At 55.2% G+C, this 17742-nt stretch overlaps 1 protein-coding gene across 2 annotated transcripts; it reads right to left on the reverse strand.

Moving 5' to 3' along the window:
* Positions 1 to 1347: 1347 nt before the first annotated feature.
* INPPL1 (inositol polyphosphate phosphatase like 1) lies at positions 1348 to 17668 on the reverse strand (the record flags this gene model as incomplete). 2 transcript variants are annotated; one of them, XM_080711988.1, is made up of 28 exons in its annotated part: positions 1348 to 1438; positions 1547 to 1680; positions 1909 to 2581; positions 4636 to 4776; positions 4873 to 4951; positions 5186 to 5341; positions 5434 to 5521; positions 6453 to 6541; positions 6673 to 6786; positions 8175 to 8264; positions 8390 to 8471; positions 8775 to 8863; positions 8965 to 9064; positions 9163 to 9301; positions 9575 to 9671; positions 10453 to 10570; positions 10927 to 11123; positions 11205 to 11307; positions 11935 to 12041; positions 12129 to 12279; positions 12375 to 12473; positions 12639 to 12728; positions 12831 to 12924; positions 13083 to 13223; positions 13432 to 13552; positions 13724 to 13874; positions 13967 to 14030; positions 17487 to 17668. In XM_080711988.1, 28 exons carry the CDS (start codon positions 17666 to 17668, stop codon positions 1348 to 1350), a joined length of 3780 nt encoding a protein of 1259 aa, XP_080568114.1. The 2 variants fall into 2 exon arrangements, with proteins under 2 accessions (XP_080568114.1, XP_080568113.1); XM_080711987.1 differs by having other exon boundaries at positions 1547 to 1677; positions 1882 to 2581.
* Between the last annotated feature and the right edge of the window lie 74 nt (positions 17669 to 17742).

Raw genomic sequence — 17742 nt, forward strand, 5'->3', positions numbered from 1 at the left:
GCTCCGCAGCCACCCTGCGCTCCAGGACCCGACGGAGCTCCTCCCCGCGCGCGGCAGCTGCTTGGGAGTCCCCTCCGGCCGCTTCCCAGTGTCTGACCCCTAGGTGTGCCCTTCCCGGCTTTGGAAACCAAGTCAGGGCCGCCCCACCACCCCGCGCCAATGGGGCGGGGTACTTTTCACCGGAGCCCTTCCAGGGGACTCCTTCCAGAAGCTTGACTTTCGCTGGAGCCGGGAACAAGTATTGTCTGTCCCTAACACAAGTGTCCAAACACGAGGCCCCTGAAGAAAAGCGCACCCCTTCCCGTGGCTGTGCCGCTGGCTGGGTCTCTCTCACCCTTGGTGACCATGAATGCCGACTGCCCCTCTACCCGCTCCGTCCCCACCTGCGCGAAGGTTGATGGTTGCCGGGATAACCCTCGGCCTGAAGGGTCCCGCCACCAATCCGTCCCTCAAGCATCCCCTCCCACCCTAGTCCGTCTGGCACAGAGTGTGGACTTGTTAGAGGAGGGGAGGGGCTGCCCAGGGAACAGGACAGAAGGATTTCCTTTTTCCTGATTTTGTTGTTGTTCTTTTTCTTTGAAACACTTGTAATTTATTAAGGTGATTTTGCTCAATCCAAATAAAACTTAATTTATTGAAGACATCAACGAAGGCCACTCCTGTGAGTGCCCAGGATGGGGGTAGGCTGCTCGCAAGAATCCTGTCCCCTTCTGAGGTCAGGACCACCAGCGACGGAACTTCCTCCTCCAGGGCCACCCCACAGTCCCAGGCAGGGCAGTAGAGAGAGACCAGGAGACATGGGGAACCAGGCAAACTGACACTTTCTGGCCGAGGTCCTGCCCTCTCCCTCAATAATATTAAAGTGCCCTCCCTCCCCAAACCCACACAGAAATGCTTAAATAAACTCTAGCCCGGCTCGGGCTCTTCCTTCATTTCCGGACGGATGTCCTCAGAGGAGCTGGGGAGAGGTCCTGAAGGAGCTCTTCCCCTGTGGTTCAGGTTCAAGGGAGGATGCAGAAACAGAGGTGAAAGTCAGGGCACAGGTGTACCCAACTATACCCCGTATGCACCCTGGAGCTGAGCTGAGGGGTCCAGAAAAAGAGGCCCCTGCCAAGAAGCCAAGGTGCTTGTTAAGGACAAGCAGGCTCCAGACCTCCCAGAGCAGGGAGGGAACAGGATGTCCTAAAAAAGGCATTCCAAATGATAGGGCAGTGGGGAGCGGGAATCCCCAATAAATAGGCAGAAGAGACTACCCCGCCCCGCACAACTTCTCAGCAGCCCCGGCCCTCCCCTGGGCCTTCTGGAGGGGGAGCAGAGCAGAGGTCGCAGCTTTTCCAGACTCTGCTATCACTTGCTGAGCTGCAAGGTGTCCAGAAGGAGGCGCTTGTGAGCCGGGTCCTGCACCCCAGCCTCCTCCAGGTCTTCCTCAGTGATGTCACTGTGGGGGTAAGAGAGGCTGGGAGATGGGCTAGAGGGTAAAAGTGGGCCCGTAGCTCCGCCCCTGGGGCCAGACACCCACCCTCTCCGCCTCCAGCCCCGCCCCCACCTGAGAAACTCCAGGTCGTCCCAGCCATTGTGCACCAGGCCCTCCTCATAGCGCTCTAAGCCGATGGCCCGCAGCCAGGCACCCATGCCCGCCTCGCCCAGGCCGCCAGCCCGCCCGCCCTGCGGGCACGGAGCCTGAGGGAATAGGGCATGTTAGGGGGCGCACCAAAGGTGTCCCCCACCCCATACAGGAAAACCTGTAAGACCCCAAATTCTACCCGCATTCTAGGAGCAAGGCAGGCAGGCAAGGGCTGGAGCCAATGCGCGGGTCTCCCGGGAGAGCTTAGTGTGGAGTGAAAAGGTACCAGGGACTGTGGGCACGCGCTCCCCGGGCACACACAGGCAGCCCGCCTGCCCACACACCTCCTCGGCCAGGTCCTCCTGGATGCTCTCTCGGATGCGGGGTGGAGGGAAGCTGAGGGGTCGGCCATAGTCGGAGGGCAGTCCACGGGGTGGCTGCAACTCCAGGGGGCTTGGCAGGAGCCCTGAGCGTCCAGGCCCGGCGGGCGCATAGTCCACCTCGCTTAGTGTCTTGGCCATCTGCAGTACCGAGCAAGACCGGTCATCCCCACTTGCGACCTCCCCCAGGTAAGTGCTGGCAGGCGAGGGGCCTGGGGGCAGGGGGGGCCTTGGGTGGGCCTTGGGAGGTGGTGGGCCACGGGCCTCACCCCCACTCCTGCCCCGGACCCCTGATACTGACAGAGGATCCAGGCTGGGGGGCAGGAAGATGGCAGAGTCCGGCAGTGGTGGGGGTGGGAAATCCGGAGGGGGCAGCGTGCCCCCAGAGTCCTCATCTGATGAGCTCCCCTCCCCGACACGTGGGGGCCAGTGGCGCCCGAGTGGTGGAGCAGGCACTGTGATGGCCACTTTGTTCTTGGTGGCAGGTGGCACAGGAGCCCTGGCAGGCGAGGGTGGCTCCAGGGGCAGCAGCTGGTGCGGTACCCCTTCAAGGACGTAGTAGGCAGGGTTATTGAAGCTGTTCTTGGGTGGAGGGGCCGCAACCCCTTCCAGTTCAGGAGCCCCCTCTGGCTTCAACCTGGATTTGGGAGCAGGATAACTAAGTCAGGACCCAGAAACCCAAATAAAGGCAGGGGGTACAGTGGAGGGACAGGGGCAGAGGAGACAGGCCCCCACCGCGTCCTAGATTTGACCTGGAGCACATGGCTCACCCTCCTGCCAAGGTTTCAGCATCTTTAGAGCGGGGGTGGAGGGGGTGTTGAAGGCATGCCCTAAACTTCTGCGTCTCCTCTGCTGAGATTCGCACATCTTTTTTGACTGAATGGGGAAACCTGAGCTCAAATGGGTGAAAACAGGTGCTGGGGGCAAGGCTTAATAAAGGCCTCTGAGGAGAGCAATGCTGAGGTTTGAGGCCTTGGGGGAGACTGTGCGGTCTCACTCAAGTCTTCAGGTTGGTTCTATTCAGGTTGGAGGATAAAACCATGATGAACAATAACAGCTGAGGATGAGAGAAAAAGCATCACGCTGTAACCTAGACGATTTTAAATTCAAGCAATGCCTGGATAGCATTAGAAAGCAAGCCTGGGTATCACACGGTGTGACCCACCAAACACTGCCTCCTCAGGAAATCAAGTCTCTATGTGGAAAAGAAGTTTCCTGGCCCTTGAAGTTTGGGAAACTATACGAAACAGAATCGAAAGCTGGGCGTGGTGGTGCACACCTCTGATCTCAGTGCTCAGGAGGCAGAGACGGGAGGATCACAGATCTCATGGACAGCCTCAGTAATGTAGTGAGGCTCTCAGAAACCAAGCAAGACCTATTTCAAAGCAAATATTAAAAATAGATGGAGGTATATATCAGAGGGAGAATGCCCCTGGGTTAGGGTTAGAACTCAGTACCACAAAATAAACAAATAAATAGAGTTGAAAAGAGGTTTTCTTCCTGTCCACATGCTTAGAGCTTTTGCTAATACTAATGTGTACTGGGAATATCTAAAAAAAGAATCTAGCGAAAAACATTTCCCAAACTCATCTGACCACAAGTCTGTCTCTAGTAGGGCCTTGTATAGGACAGAGCCCCATAAGACACATCTTAGGAAATCCTGTGCTGAGCCCTGAGCCTTCCCCAAACAGAAGGCTCAAGCTGGGTCTGCTTACACAGAGGGAACTGTTCTAAAAACAATTTCTTTTCTTTTTTTTTTTTTTTTTTTTTTTTTTTTTGGTGGTATTGAGGGTGGAATCCAGGGGCTTTTCTACCTGTGGGCTATACTCCCAGACCTATTTTATAATTTTATTTGGAAATAGGGTCTAAGTTGCTGAGAGCCTCACTAAGTAGATGAGGCTGGATTCAAACCTGTGCGATTCTCCTGTCTCAGCCTCCCAAGCGCTGGGATTACAAGCGTGTACCACGATGCCTGGCCTTTTCTAAAAAGAATTTTTAAGCCAGGCGTGGTGGCACATGCCTGTAATCTCAGTACTTGGGAGGCTGAGAATTACAGGTTCACAGCCAGCCTCGGCAACTTAGTGAGACCTTGTTTCCAAATATAAAATAAAAAGGGTCCCAGGCATGGTGGCACATGCTTGTAATCCCAGCATTTGGGAGGCTGAGATTAGAGGATCATGGTTCAAGGACAGCCTCAGCTACTTAGTGAGGCCCTTTGCAACTCAGGTTCAAAATAAAGAATACAAAATAGGTCTGATGTAGTGTAGCTCGGAGGTAGAATGCCCCTGGGCTCCATCCCCAGTACCGCAAAAAAAATAAATAAACAAATAAATAAGTAAATAAACAAACAAACAAACAAAAATAAAGGGCTGGGGGTGTAGCTCAGAGATAAAATTCTCTGGGTTCAATCACCAGTGACCACACACACACACACACACACACACACACACACACACACCACACACACACACTGCACCCACTTTTTAAGGTAAAACTGAGAGGAAAGGCTGCCTGTGTTCCCTATGACTCACCTACACCTAAGGGAGGCCTGGCTGGCCACAAGTACAGGGCCACAGCACTTCCAGTGGCCATGGGGTGGCAGAGAATCTACACAGCAGACAGCCCCAGGCTGGCCCCGAGAGCCAAGCACAGTGACAGAGAGAGTAGGGGACAACAGGTTCCTGCTCTCACCTGGGGGTTAAGAGCTCCTCCCGGGGCGCTGCTCGGGGTGGGGCTGGGGGCCTCCCAGTTGGTGGTGGTTTCTCTGGCTCTTCAAATAACTTGGACAGTGGGCAGGCAGCCTCTGCAGAGGCTGGCTTGCGGCTCCCTGACCTGCCAGGGGTACACAGGAAAGGGAGATATAAAAGTGCAGCTGACCAGAAGCCGCTGGGGACCCCTTCCCATGACACGAATACAGCACTAGCTCACCTGGGCTCCTGGCTGCCTCGAGACACAGAAGGGGCCTTGCTCTTTGTTCCCGCCTCATCTTTATCAATGCTGATCCACTCTGAGGGACAAGAGAGAGAGACTCAGTGGAGACCTGGGGCCCTGGATCCCAGAGACAGCCATCTGGGCCTGCCAGCACGTCCTGGGCATTCCTCAGCTTAGCCCCACTGCCGTGGCTACAGAACCTCCGAGTACCCTGCCATCCCAACCTACTGCTCACCCTGGGTCCTCCCCGTCTACACCTGCCCACACCACCCCCTCTCCTGCCCCACACCCCTCCCAACGGAGCCCCCACCGTAGAGCCGCTCCCGGGTGCCCAGGCGCTCCGTGGGCACCCGCACCTTCATGGAGCCACGGATGTTGCCTGTCTCCTCGCCACGGTGGGACAGGAAGGTCAGGAACTGCTGAGCTGTGCTGCCAATCATGGATTTGAGTGCAACCACACACTCCCCTGAGGGACAGATAGGACAGACCAGCACACTGTCACCCCTTTCTAGGGTCCTACCTGGTTTCTGGTACTCTGTGGCACCCCTCGCCTCTTACCATAGGATTCGTAACCATCCATGGACTTAACCGTGAGCAAGAGATGCTGGTCCTGCAGGTACTCGATGTCAGCCAGAATTGGCTTGAGCTGGGGAACAGAGAGGCCCGGTGAGGAACGAGGCCCCAACCATGCTCCGTGCCTCTCCCACAAGGTACCTGCCAGTCATTTCCCATCCCTGGGCCTCAGGGTCACACATGCTCATTCACACGCAACTCTTTTTTTTTTTTTTTTTTTTTTGGTGATGTTACTGGAGTTCCTGGAAACCCTTCTACCTCTGGGCTACACTCCCAGACACCTATTTCTTATATTTTTATTTGGAAACAGGGTCTCTTAAGCCAGTGTGGCTGGCTTCGAACCTACGCGATCCTCCTGTCTCCGCCTCCCAAGTGTGGAGATTACAAGCATGCACCAACACGCCCAGCCTCACACGCAACTCCTAAGGAAAGATCCCAGATCCTTTGTGGAGAAGACACAGCCCTGCACAGGCCTTACATAACACTTAATATCACTATAGCCGGGCGTAGTGGCGCATGCTTGTAATCCCTGCGCTTGGGAGGCTGAGACAGGAGGATTGCACAGGTTCAAAGCCAGCCTCAGCTTCTTAGTGAGGCTCTTAGCAACTTAGTGAGACCCTGTTTCTAAATAAAAAATATAAAATAGGTCTGGGAGTATAGCCCGAAGGCAGAAAGCCTCTGGGTTCCACCTCCAGTACCACCAAAAAAAAAAAAAAAAAAAAAAAAAAAAAAAAAAAAATATATATATATATATATATATATATATATATATATATATCACTATAATTAACTTTCTGCATCTGTGGCAACTAGTACCTGACATTTAGCAGAGGCTCAAAAAGTATTTGTGGAACAAATGAATGAATAAACTGCAACTTGGTTTGACACTTCCTAAATAGAGCAAATGTCCTTATCCTCATTCCTGCCCATCCTGCACCCACACACACACAGGCCCTGCAGCCCTGCGCTGGGGCCCGCACGCCTGGGCCCGGCCGCGGCCTCACCGTGGGCAGCTGGCGCGAGGACCACTGCACTTTGAGGAAGTTGATGTTGTCACTGCTCTGGGCGTCATTCTCAAAACTCTTCTTGTACTCTGGGTGGGAGTGGGAGAACCCAACTGAGCACCAACCACCTCCCAGGCGCCCGGACCCCTGGGTGGGGTGATTCTGGGCGGTTCTCGCCTCCCACCCAGTGGCCTGCACCTGGCCCAGCCCGGCTGCTCACCCTCCAGACAAGTGGAGTAGAACTCGATGAAGAACTTGGTGCGGCTGGCCGTCTTCACGATGGCCTCGATGCTCTCAAACTCAATGTAGGCCTGGTCTGAAGTCTTGGAGAGCCCTGATGGGCAGGGGAGGAATTGCAGACAGAAGGGCTGAGAGGGCACGAGAGGGTCACAGAAGAACAGGACAGAAAGGATGAACCCTGGGGCAGGAAATCAGAGGCCCTGGCGGAGCAGAAGACAAGGCCAGGAGAGCCTCCTCACCTAAGCCACCAACAGACAGACCCCAAGGCCCAGACTCTGGACCAAGGTAAAATGAAAGGCTGAAACAGGAACACCACAGGTTCGAGGACAGGCTCAGAAAGTAGTGAGACTCTCATCAACCTAGTGAGACCTTGTTTCAAAATAAAAATAAAATTGGGCTGGGACGCTGGGTGTAGTGGCACACACTTGTAATCCCAGTACTTAGGAGGCTGAGATAGGAGGATTGCAGGTCCCCAGCCAGCCTCAGATACTTAGGCCCTGTTTCAAAAATAAAGAATAATGGCTTAAGAGACCCTCTTTCCAAATAAAAAGTATAAAATAGATTTGGGAGTGTAGTCCAGAGGTAGAAGGGCTTCCAGGAACCCCAGTACCACGAAAGAAAGAAAGAAAGAAAGAAGAAAGAAAGAAAGAAAGAAAGAAAGAAAGAAAGAAAGAAAGAAAGAAAGAGCGAGCCGGGCATGGTGTAGCACACTTGTAATCCTCACACTTGGGAGGCTGAGACAGGAGGGTCGCACAGGTTCGAAGCCAGCCTCAGTTATTTAGTGAGGCTCTCAGCCACTTAGTGAGACCCTGTTTCCAAATAAAATGTAAAATAGGTCTGGGAGTATAGCCCAGAGGTAGAAAAGCCCCTGGATTCCACCCAGTACTACCAAAAAAAAAAAAAAAAAAAAAGAATAAGTCGGGCATGGTGGTGCACACTTGTAATCCCAGCATTTGGGAGGCTGAGACAGGAGGATCATGGTTTGCGGACAGCCTCAGCTACTTACTGAGGCCTTTTGTAACTCAGTGAGATCCTGTTTCAAAATAAAGAATAAAAAATAGGGCTGGGGGTGTAGCTCGGAGGTAGAATGCCCCTGGGTTCCATCCCCAGTACCTCAGATCAAAAAAAAAGGACCCAAGGATGAAAGACCCATCTAAAGGAGGCTGAGGACCAGGGTGTCTATAGACTTTCCTGCCAGCAAAACGCCGACAGGCACACAAGGTCTGGCAGACATGCTCAGACAGACAACACATAGGTAGGTTTACACTCATGCATATAAATGGCCATCTGTGGGCTTGCCCCCCCATGAGCACCCAGGCCACAGACACCCTCACTCATCACATCTACGTATTCAGAAACACTCCCGCGCTCAACACGTACACACCACCAAATGCACACATATGCTTATGTCTAACCCAGCAGGCCACCGCCTGTGCCCACCCAGGTATGCGCCACATCCACAACCACATTCAGAACAGTCACCTTTCTTGGAGATGAACTGAGAGGTAACGCCAACCTCAAACGTCCCAAACACAGGGGAATGGTCGCTGGTGACGATGTCATCGGTGCAGCCTGGGCAGGGGGACAGGAATGGGGCTCAGGAGAAATACTCCTACTCTGTTCCCATGTCCCAAAGCTAGGGCAGTCAGGACGACGGCCACCCAGACTCTGCTTCACCCTGTTGGGGAGGCTCTGACCATAGGAATTGCAGATGATGTGGGTTTCAGGGTAGGATTTCCACAAAATCCGGTCACACCATGAGGGCACGTTGGTCCGGACCTGGGGCAGGGGATGGCAGCGCGGTCAGAGCTGACAGCTGGGAGTTCCTCAGCACGAGCCCCACCCAAAGCTGATGAGGCCCCACATTTCTGATACACTGGACCCCAATACCCACCTCCCTCCTTGGATCCCCTGGATCACCCCAAAGCCTCAAGAAGACCATGTAAGCTGGAATGGTAACAGCAGAAACCCAGACCCTTGACCTCAAACATCCTCCTGGTTCACTAACAGGACTGGGGATCCCTTCCTGATGGGGATCCCCAAGGCTCATCCCACCTTCTGAATGAATCCCAATTCACTTACCCCGGTTGGCTTTTGCTTGTGCCAGGCATACGTGTCCCGAGAACCCCGCTCATAGCGGTAGGTGGGTGGGAAGGAGATCTCCTCCTCACCTAAGAAGAACAGGGGAGCAGGTGGGATTCAGTCTCTTGAAGACCCCAAAGTACCCTGAACTCTCTGGCCCCCAGGGCCAATCTGCTGGGACCCCACTCACTGAATCGAAGGAAAACCTTGTGCTTCTCCCGCTCCAAGTTGAGCTGGTCCACCCTGAGCAGGGGCTCAAACTCTTTCCTGCTGATGTAGTTCAGGATCTCCTGGGCAGGGGATGCAGAGGCTGGAGGTGTGTCTCCTGAGCAGCACCCAGGGGCCAGCCCTTCCAGCCCTCATCTGCCCCAGAGCCAACCACAGGTACCTGGATATCCATGTCCAGACGGTAATTGAGGTCCCCAAACCAGAAGAGGTGAGTGAAACGCAGAGAGATGTCAAAGGCACTGAGCTGCCGGTCCCCCAGCGAGAGCAGCCGCAGGATGTCCAGGTAGTTCTGGTTCCGCCTGCAGCAGAGACAAGCCGGGCACAGGTCGTTGGGGTCAGGGGTGAGGGATGGGTACAGAGGCAAGAAGACTCTGAGATCAGGGGTGGGGTAGGAATCGGGGTCCCTGAGGACGCAAGGTGGAGCTGGACACAAGGTCAGAGGCAAGAGTAGTCAGAGGAGTCTTGAGATGGGACAAAGGAGATGGGGGTTTTGGAAGAGGGTACAGGAAAAAGAACAAGTCCCGGGGGGGAGGGGGATAAAGCAACGAGACCATTAGGAAGGTGCCCCTCACCGGGCAGTCTTCTCATTTCCTGAGGTGAGGTGGCAATTCACAAAGCCAAATGAGGTGCCATTGAACATGAAGGAGACACCCACGGCTCCCTTGTTCCCTGCCAAGGCAAGCAGAACACGAAGGTCTGGGTCACCCCGCGGGCTCCCAACTCTCCCTGGACCCCTCAAAAGCAGCAGTGAGCCAGGCGTGGTGGCACAAGCTTGTAATCCCAGCACTTGGGAGGCTGTGACAGGAGGGCCACAGGTTCACAGCCGGACTCAGGCTATTTAGTGAGACTGTCAGCAACTTAGCAAGACCATGTTTCAAAATAAAGAATAAAAAATAGGGTTGGCGGTGAAGCTCAGGGGTAGAATGCCCCTGGGTTCAATCCTCAATACCATAAAAAAAAAAAAGCAGCAGAGGACCCCTCCTATCCCACTTCCCAGACGCTGAGGCAGGCAGGCCCTGAAACACTCCCACACAGTCCCTGGGGCAGCACAGTCTATCTGGATGACCTGAGTCTATCTGTCTATGAGAGGAAAGCCCCTGGAGATCACAGAGGATCCCAAGGGTACAAGTGAAAGAAAGACCTTACAGAGTCTGCAGAGAATTGCAGGAGCGCTGAACAGCAAATCAGGAGACCTGGCTACTATGCCTAGTTCCCTCTCTTATTTGCTATGTGAACTTGGACAAGTCACTCAACCACTGTGGGTTTGAGTTTTCTCATCTACAAAATGGGAATAATTATCCTGGCCCACCTTCCTGATGAGGCTACAAGAAACTTTAAATACACTTTGTAAAGTTCAAAGTACCCTATCGATGGGAAAGCTGGGTCACCAAAACGAGGAGACACTGGCTGGAGAGGAAGCAGGAGGCACAGACCCGCCTGCCCTGCTCACCCAGGGTGTTAGCGATGCCAGTCTTCACGCTGGACGTACTGACGTGGCTGATACGGTTCTCGTGCTCCGGCTTGACCAGCACGGCCACCTTGATGTTCCACAGTGACTGCATGGCAATCTAGACAGCGGGTGTGAGGTCACTGTTGTTCTAGGCCGGGGACCCTGTCCACACCACCCCCCTGGTCTGTCATCTAGACTGTCCTGACAGTCACAGAACAAGAAGACCTGCTACGGCTTTCCCTGAGGGACCAGAGAGAGTCAGGCCCATCCATGGCATGAAGGACTCAGGTCAGATCTCCCAAAGCATGTCCCAGGGACGAGAGAGAGAGCCAGTCAAGTTTCAAGATACGACCCCAGACCAAATTTTTTTCTTATTTGAAAAGTTCTGGCATCATCCAGGAGGTCAATCAGGAAAGTCTGGGGTGGTCTATGAGGACAGGAGACTGGACACGATGACTCTCAAGACCCCCTCACCGGGCGGTAATCCAGATCCGTGAGCTCCTTGAGGCCCCCGCGCAGCAGGTCCAGCCACTCCCGGTCACCCACTGAGTTCTCCTGGGTCCCAAAGACATAGATGTCATGGGGTATGGTCACTGTGACCTCGTCTAGTGTCTTCCCCAGGCCCTTTGATGTGAACCAGGACGTCACGTTTTTTGGCGGTGGCACACTTCCTGGAGGTGGAGGGGATGTGGCAGGGTGAGGAATCGGGCCTCTGCCGGGCCACCCCCTCCACCACTCAGCCTAGGCCTGACCCATGTTCCAGGTGCCTATGAAGACGGAGATCATGTCGGGCTCGTCCTGCCTGGAGTGCTTGTTCTTCATGAGCTGCAGCAGCTGGCAGAAGGCCTCCCGCTTCTGGTGGGACAACAGCCAGTCAGCAGCAGGTAGGCAGCCAGGACCCCCCGCCGCCCATACACAGGGTACCCTGCTAGGTGCAGACACCGCGAGGGCAGGTTGTGCCTGTCTGGTTCCCTTGTACACCCACTGCTCAAGACTATAACAGGTATTCAGTGAACATTCATTGAGTGAATATTTGAATCCATATTCAGGTTAACTTTTTTTGGTGCTGGAGATTGAATCCAGAGGTATTCTATTTCTGAGCTACATCTCAAGCCCCTTTTTTTGTGTAGCACTGGGGATTGAACCCAGAGGCATTCTATCTCCAAGCTACATCCTTATTTCTTATTTCAAAACAGAGTTTCAACTAGGTTGCAAAGGGCTTCACTAAGTTACTGAAGCTGGCTTTGAACTTGTGATCCTCCTCTCTCAGCCTCTTAAGTACTAGGATTACAAGCGTGTGCCACCAGGCCCAGCTGGCTACCCAGGTTTTAATAACCTTTCTACCCTGTCAGGCCCACCTCTGCCAGGAGGGATGACCTACCCACACCATGCGTTCCCTCTCATCCCATTTGATGAGAGACCCCATGTGGGGACCCCAGTAGCCCCCCACCCCTCCGTGCCCTGGCCCAGCCTGCTGCTCACCCGGGCACTGACAAAGATGAAGTCCTTGCGCTGGGTCCGGTCCTTCTCTTTCTCAAACACAACACCCAGCTTGTTCTGTACACGCTGAGACTTAATGAGCTGGCGGACTAGGGGATGGAAGACAGGTCACAAGAGCCCATAGTCCCAGGCCAAGAACCTTACCCTGCCCACCCCCAGATCTGGCCCTGGCTCACTGCGGTCGTGCGTGAAGGTTGTCCAGTCCTCCTGGGAGTCCCGCTGTCTCCGCAGCAGCACCAGCCGCCCACCCTCAACGTCCACGCTCAGCGTGAACTTCTGTGACTTCCCAATCTTGGTCAGGTCACCCAACGTCACATCTAGCTTCACCTGCAGGACACAAAGCAGGGAGGCTAAGACTCTGAGGCAGGCAGTTCCCTTCACCTCCTTAGGCCCTGAGCCCCGAGGCTACACCTGCCATGTACCTCAAAGGCCTGCACAGGGATGGTCTTGGCCTTCCGTGTGGATGGCTGCAGTGGGGCTGGCGGTGCTGTGGAGCTCATGTCCTGTAGTGCCTTCAGGGCCTGGAGGGCCAAGGGCAGGGCGAGGTCAGGGGACGTGCTGAGGGCAGGGCAGGGTGGGGCTGATGCTGGGTTAGTACTGAGCTGTGGCTTCAGGGTTAAGATGAGGGCTCAGCCAAGGAGAGAGGTCAGTGGCTGGAGGGTCAGGGGTTAGGGGAATGAGTCTACCTTCTTCTGGATGCCTGACAGGAAGTCCTTTAGCACCGAAAGCTTCAGAACCAGGCTCTCCAGTTCCTGCTCCCCAGTCTGTGGAGGACTCTGGCAGGAGAAAGAATGAGGCTTGTAGATGAGGCCCCCAAGTCGAAGCCCCCACTCAGTCCTGACCACAGGCCACCGCCCAGGGCCTCCCTATAATCCCACCTGCTGCTGCAAAAGGCGGGTCACCATGGGCGAGCTCTGCTGGTCAAACACCTTGGACAGGATCTCCAGGCCCGACAGAACCTTGTCCACCTCACTAGGGAAGACACCAGGTCAGAACTCCCACCCTCAGCCAAGCCCAAGGAGACACCAGTGTGGTACTTCTTCTACCTTCAGCATCAGGACACAAGGCACAGGTGAGGGAGTCAGGAGGCAGTGGCTAGGCCACTGTTCAGGGTCAGAGGTCACGGGTACCTGTGCAGCCTCCGGCAAGAGGTGGCGAGGGTACGGGTGAGGTGAGGCAGGTTGCTGGCTCCACCCCGCACAGCCTCCAGGTCCAGCCCATAGCTGCCCTTCAGATATTCATGGGAGACGGTGCTGAGCCCGTTGGGAGCACTTTGGGGAGAGATTAAGAGTCAATAAAGTTCCTGCTGACCCTGTCCCAACACCCCTACCCTGTCCCTATAGAACTTGGTACTTTGCAGAGTAGGACAGGTCAAGGTATCTACCTCTGGGACTAAGATGGGATGGAAGAGCTCTTAGAGGAAAAGTTTTTAGAAGAAAAGGGCTTCCCAACTCAGCAGAAGGGGCTACAGGGTCTCACCTCTCAGCAGCTGGAGTTGTGGGAGTCTCTGGGGATGGCAGGAGGCTGGTGGGCCCCATGGGAGCAGAGATGCTGGTAGAGCCAGAGCGCGGGGGCAGCGGGGGCTTCTCATCCTCCCCGTCTGTGGACAGATGTCAATGCAGCAGCAGTTTGGGCCTCTGTCTCAGTTGTGGGGGGATATCATGAAAAAGGGGCTCAGGAGAGTTGAGAGGGTTGAGAAAGGAAGAAGGGAAGGAACCAGTAGTCAGGGAGGAGGGAAGGAGGGGACTGCACACTGCACCCTGGGCAGCACCTGAGGCATCCCGGTCATCAGGTGGGTCCGGCTCCCTCTCCCCCTCCACGGGCAGCAGCAGGGCACACACGAGGCCCTGGTTGGGCTGGGCATACAGGCCGATGAGCTCACCCAGGGTCTGGAAGCGGCGCACAGGCACGCCCTGTGAGGTCTGTGGGCCACAAAGACAGGAGGCCGGGTCAGCCCGTGCATCCTGGGCTCTGTGCTGGGTCAAGGCCAGGAGTCGGGGATGGGAGCCTCTACCTGCACAGCCAGGAAGTCTTCTCCATCAGGCAGAATTCGGTACGTGTGCACATGCTTCTGATACCTGATGGTAAGGCAGGGATCAGAGCCTCTGGCCCCCACAACCTAAGCCCCACAGCGCCCCAGGCCCCTCAGCTTGGCTTCCCTAAAACTACTTGCCTACGCTACAGAGGGTGAATGATGGGCCAAACTACTTCCACCGTCCTAGTATTATCCACAAGAGCCCCCACCCCCACCCAACCTACGCCGACTCCACATCCACAACAGGGCCTGGGAAGCAACAGGCAGCTCTCCTGTGGCCTCCACAGCTGTCTAAACACCCCTCTGGGCTGTGGTAGGACTCTGGGCCCCTCGCCAGACTAAGAGTCCTCAGAAGCCTGGTTGGCCTCTTGGCGTGCACGGGCAATGTGCTAACACACACGTGAGCCTCTGTCTCTGTTTACGTTGATGTCTGGCTTTGCTGGAGTTGGGTGTGCCTGGGGCAGTTTTGCCAGCGAGTAGGGGGACATCACCTGAAGGCTTTCCCCTTCTCCACACAACAGGAACCTGGGATGACCCAAGAGGTCTCCCATAGGTCCCTCCAGGAACCCCAAGCCAAGGAGGGGAAAGAGAGGTGTTGACAGATGGCGGCGGCAGCTGAGCAGGTGACAGCTGAGCCAGGCGCACACACCATGGGGGATGGAAGGCTCCCTCTGCCTCCACACCCCAGAAGGCATCCAGGGTTGTGTGAGTGCCGGTCAGGAGTGGGGTGTCCGCCTCAGAGGGGACAGAATGCCACAGGGCGCCCCCTTCCCCTCAAGTTAGCCTAGGGGGGGAGGGGGCTCTCCTGGCTGTTTGTGCTGGGCATGTCAGTTTGTGGGCTGTGGGTCTATGGTTATAACAATAACAGGATCCCATTAATTGAACCTAAATCTGTGTCGGCAGGATACTCAGCATCCTACAAATCTCACTTGAAATTCTCACATCTGAAGCAGATATTATTATCCCCACTCTCCAGGTGAAGTTACTGAGGCTCAAAAAAGAAAAGTGATTTGCCCAAGGTCACAGAGCAAGTCAAGGACAGAGTTGGGATTAAAATGAGGACAGAAGGAATCCTGACCTGCTGGTCAGACTGCCTGTGTCCATCAGGGCAGGGGCATGCATGCCTCAAATGTTATTCGTGTACATGCAGTGTGTATATAGGTAAGCAAGTATGTATTTGTTTGGGAAGTCGAAGAAGCCTCCCATTTCTGATCCCTACCACCCAGGCCCTTGAGATGTGAGGAGCAGCCAAGATCAGCTGGCAGAGCCCAAGTCCCCACACAAAGACCCCTCACCCCACCCATTCCTTCTCCTGGCAATGGAGCCAGGGTTCTCCCCTTACTGGGACAATAAAGTTCCTCGCCCAGACACAGGCCCCAGCTGTCCCCCTCCCACCCAAACAGCTGACCCAGCACCTGCCTCCCTCCCCTCCCTAATTAGGGGGTATGCCTCAGGGGCCTGGGAAGCAGAGCTGAGGCTATCTACGGGCCTACTGTCACTCTTTAGTCTCCCTGTATCAAGCCTCAGACCTGAGGCAGAAGCTGAGACCTACTGGACCCTTACTCATCAGATCAACTGTCCAGGCCAGTTTCTCGACCTCTGTACTACTGACAGTTTGGTCTGCATAATCCTTGGGGAACTATCTTGGGCTTTATAGGAGATTCAGTATCACCTCTGGCTTTTAACCACTAACAGCCTATAGCACCATGCCAGATGTGACAATTAAAAATGTCTCCTCTAAAGCCGGGCCTGGTGGCGCACACTTTTAATCCCAGCATTTGGGAGGCTGACACAGGAGGATCGCAGTTCGTGGTCAGCCTTGGCTACTTAGTGAGGCCCTTTACGACTCAGTGAGACCCTGTTTCAAAAAAAGAATTAAAAAAATAGTGCTAGGAGTATAGCTCAGAGGTAGAATGTCCCTGGGTTCCATCTCCGGTACCACAAAAAAAGTCTCTTCCAGCCAGGCATAGTGGTGCATGCTTGTAATCCTAGTACTTGGGAGGCTGAGACAGGAGGATTACAGGTTCTCAGCCAGCCTCAGAAACTTACTGAGTCTACAGCCATACCACCCTGAATGTGCCCGATCTCATCTGATCTCAGAAGCTAAGCAGAGTCGGGCCTGGTTAGTACTTGGATGGGAGACCGCCTGGGAATACTGGGTGCTGTAGGCTTTAGCTGGGTGTGGTGGCGCACGCTTGTAATCCCCGCGCTTGGGAGGCTGAGACAGGAGGATGGCACGGGTTCGAAGCCAGCCTCAGCTACTTAGTGAGGCTCTCAGCAACTTAGTGAGACCCTGTTTCCAAATAAAATATAAAAAAGGTCTCGGAGTATAGCCCGGAGGTAGAAAGCCTCTGGGTTCCACCTCTAGTACCACCACCCCCCCCAAAAAAAAGAAAGAAAGAAACTTATTGAGACCACGTGCAACTTAGTGAGACCCTATTTCAAAATAAAGAAATAAAATAAGGCTGGGGGTTGTAGCTGGGAAGAATCCCCACAAGAAAAATAAATAAATAAATAAATGTCTCCTCTAGCCACGCATGATGGTACACGCTTGTAGTTCCAGTACTTGGGAGGCTGAGACAGGAGGATTGCAGGTTCTCATCAGCCTCAGCAACTTACTTAGGCCATCTGCAACTTAGTGAGGCCCTAGTTCAAAATAAAGCAATAAAATAGGGCTGGGGGGGGGTACAGCTGGGCGGGAGAATGCCCCTGGGTTCCATCCCCAGTAACACCCACACACCCACACCCCCCACACACACACATTTCTCCCCTGATCTATGCCAATGTGACCCGCAAGGACAGCAGAGGAGAGGGGGGAAAGGTCCCACTCACTCCAGAGGCCCACAGAAGCCCACTCTGTCAGCCTGTAGTCAAGGAGAACACTGCAAAACTGAAAAGACAACTGTATCCCACCCCACTATCATACAGGGCAGACAAGCCAAGCTCCACACTCCTGGCTTAGAGCAGGGCTGCCAGATAAGCCCGGCTCAAGCCCAGAGCCAGGGCACACTCACTCATTGATTCAGGAAATAATGGCACAGTCCCAGAAGGCCTCCTCCAGCTGCCTCCCAAGCCTCCCTCTCAACCCCAGTCACAAACCCCGGCCATACAGAGCCAGACAGATCCCAAGCTGTTCCTCGCAGGCATCCTCACACACCCTTGTCCCCAACCGCCACTACTGCCTACCACGCAGACAATCCCTATATAAACAGAACTGCACTCGAGGTGGAACGTGCACTCTTCCAACCAGGGGTGGCCGACAGGGCCTACCTGCATTTGCACCCATCACCACCACCCTGGGCCACAGAACCCCACGTCCTCCACCCTTGAAGTCCCAGAAAATACAAGGCAGGAAGTGCCCCCTGTATCCTTCCTCGGCCCCAGGGGCCCTAGGATAGAGCCGAGACCCCCGCTCTGGGGCGGAGGCCGGGCCGGTGCCCAGTCACCCCCCACTCCTGGCACACCGGGTCGTACCCCCCGCCCTCCCCGCCCCACTCACAGGACGCAGAGCGCGAAGGCCCCCGCCACGCTCTCGCTGTCTCGGACCAGGAAGCTGCCATCTCGGCCGGCCCGGGCCAGCAGCTCCTCCGCGGCGGCGCGGCTCAGGTCGCGGTGGTACCAGGCGGGGGCCGGGCTGCCCAGCGCGCCCCCCGGCCCCGGCGCCCCGCACGCCGCGGCCATGGCCCGCGCAGGGCTCAGCGGCGCCCGCCGCCCCCCGCCATCCGCCCCGCGAAGGTCGGGGCCGAGGCCGGGCC

This window comes from Muscardinus avellanarius (assembly GCF_963383645.1).
Source record: "Muscardinus avellanarius genome assembly, chromosome: 1".
In the NCBI taxonomy this organism is placed as follows: Eukaryota; Metazoa; Chordata; class Mammalia; order Rodentia; family Gliridae; genus Muscardinus; species Muscardinus avellanarius.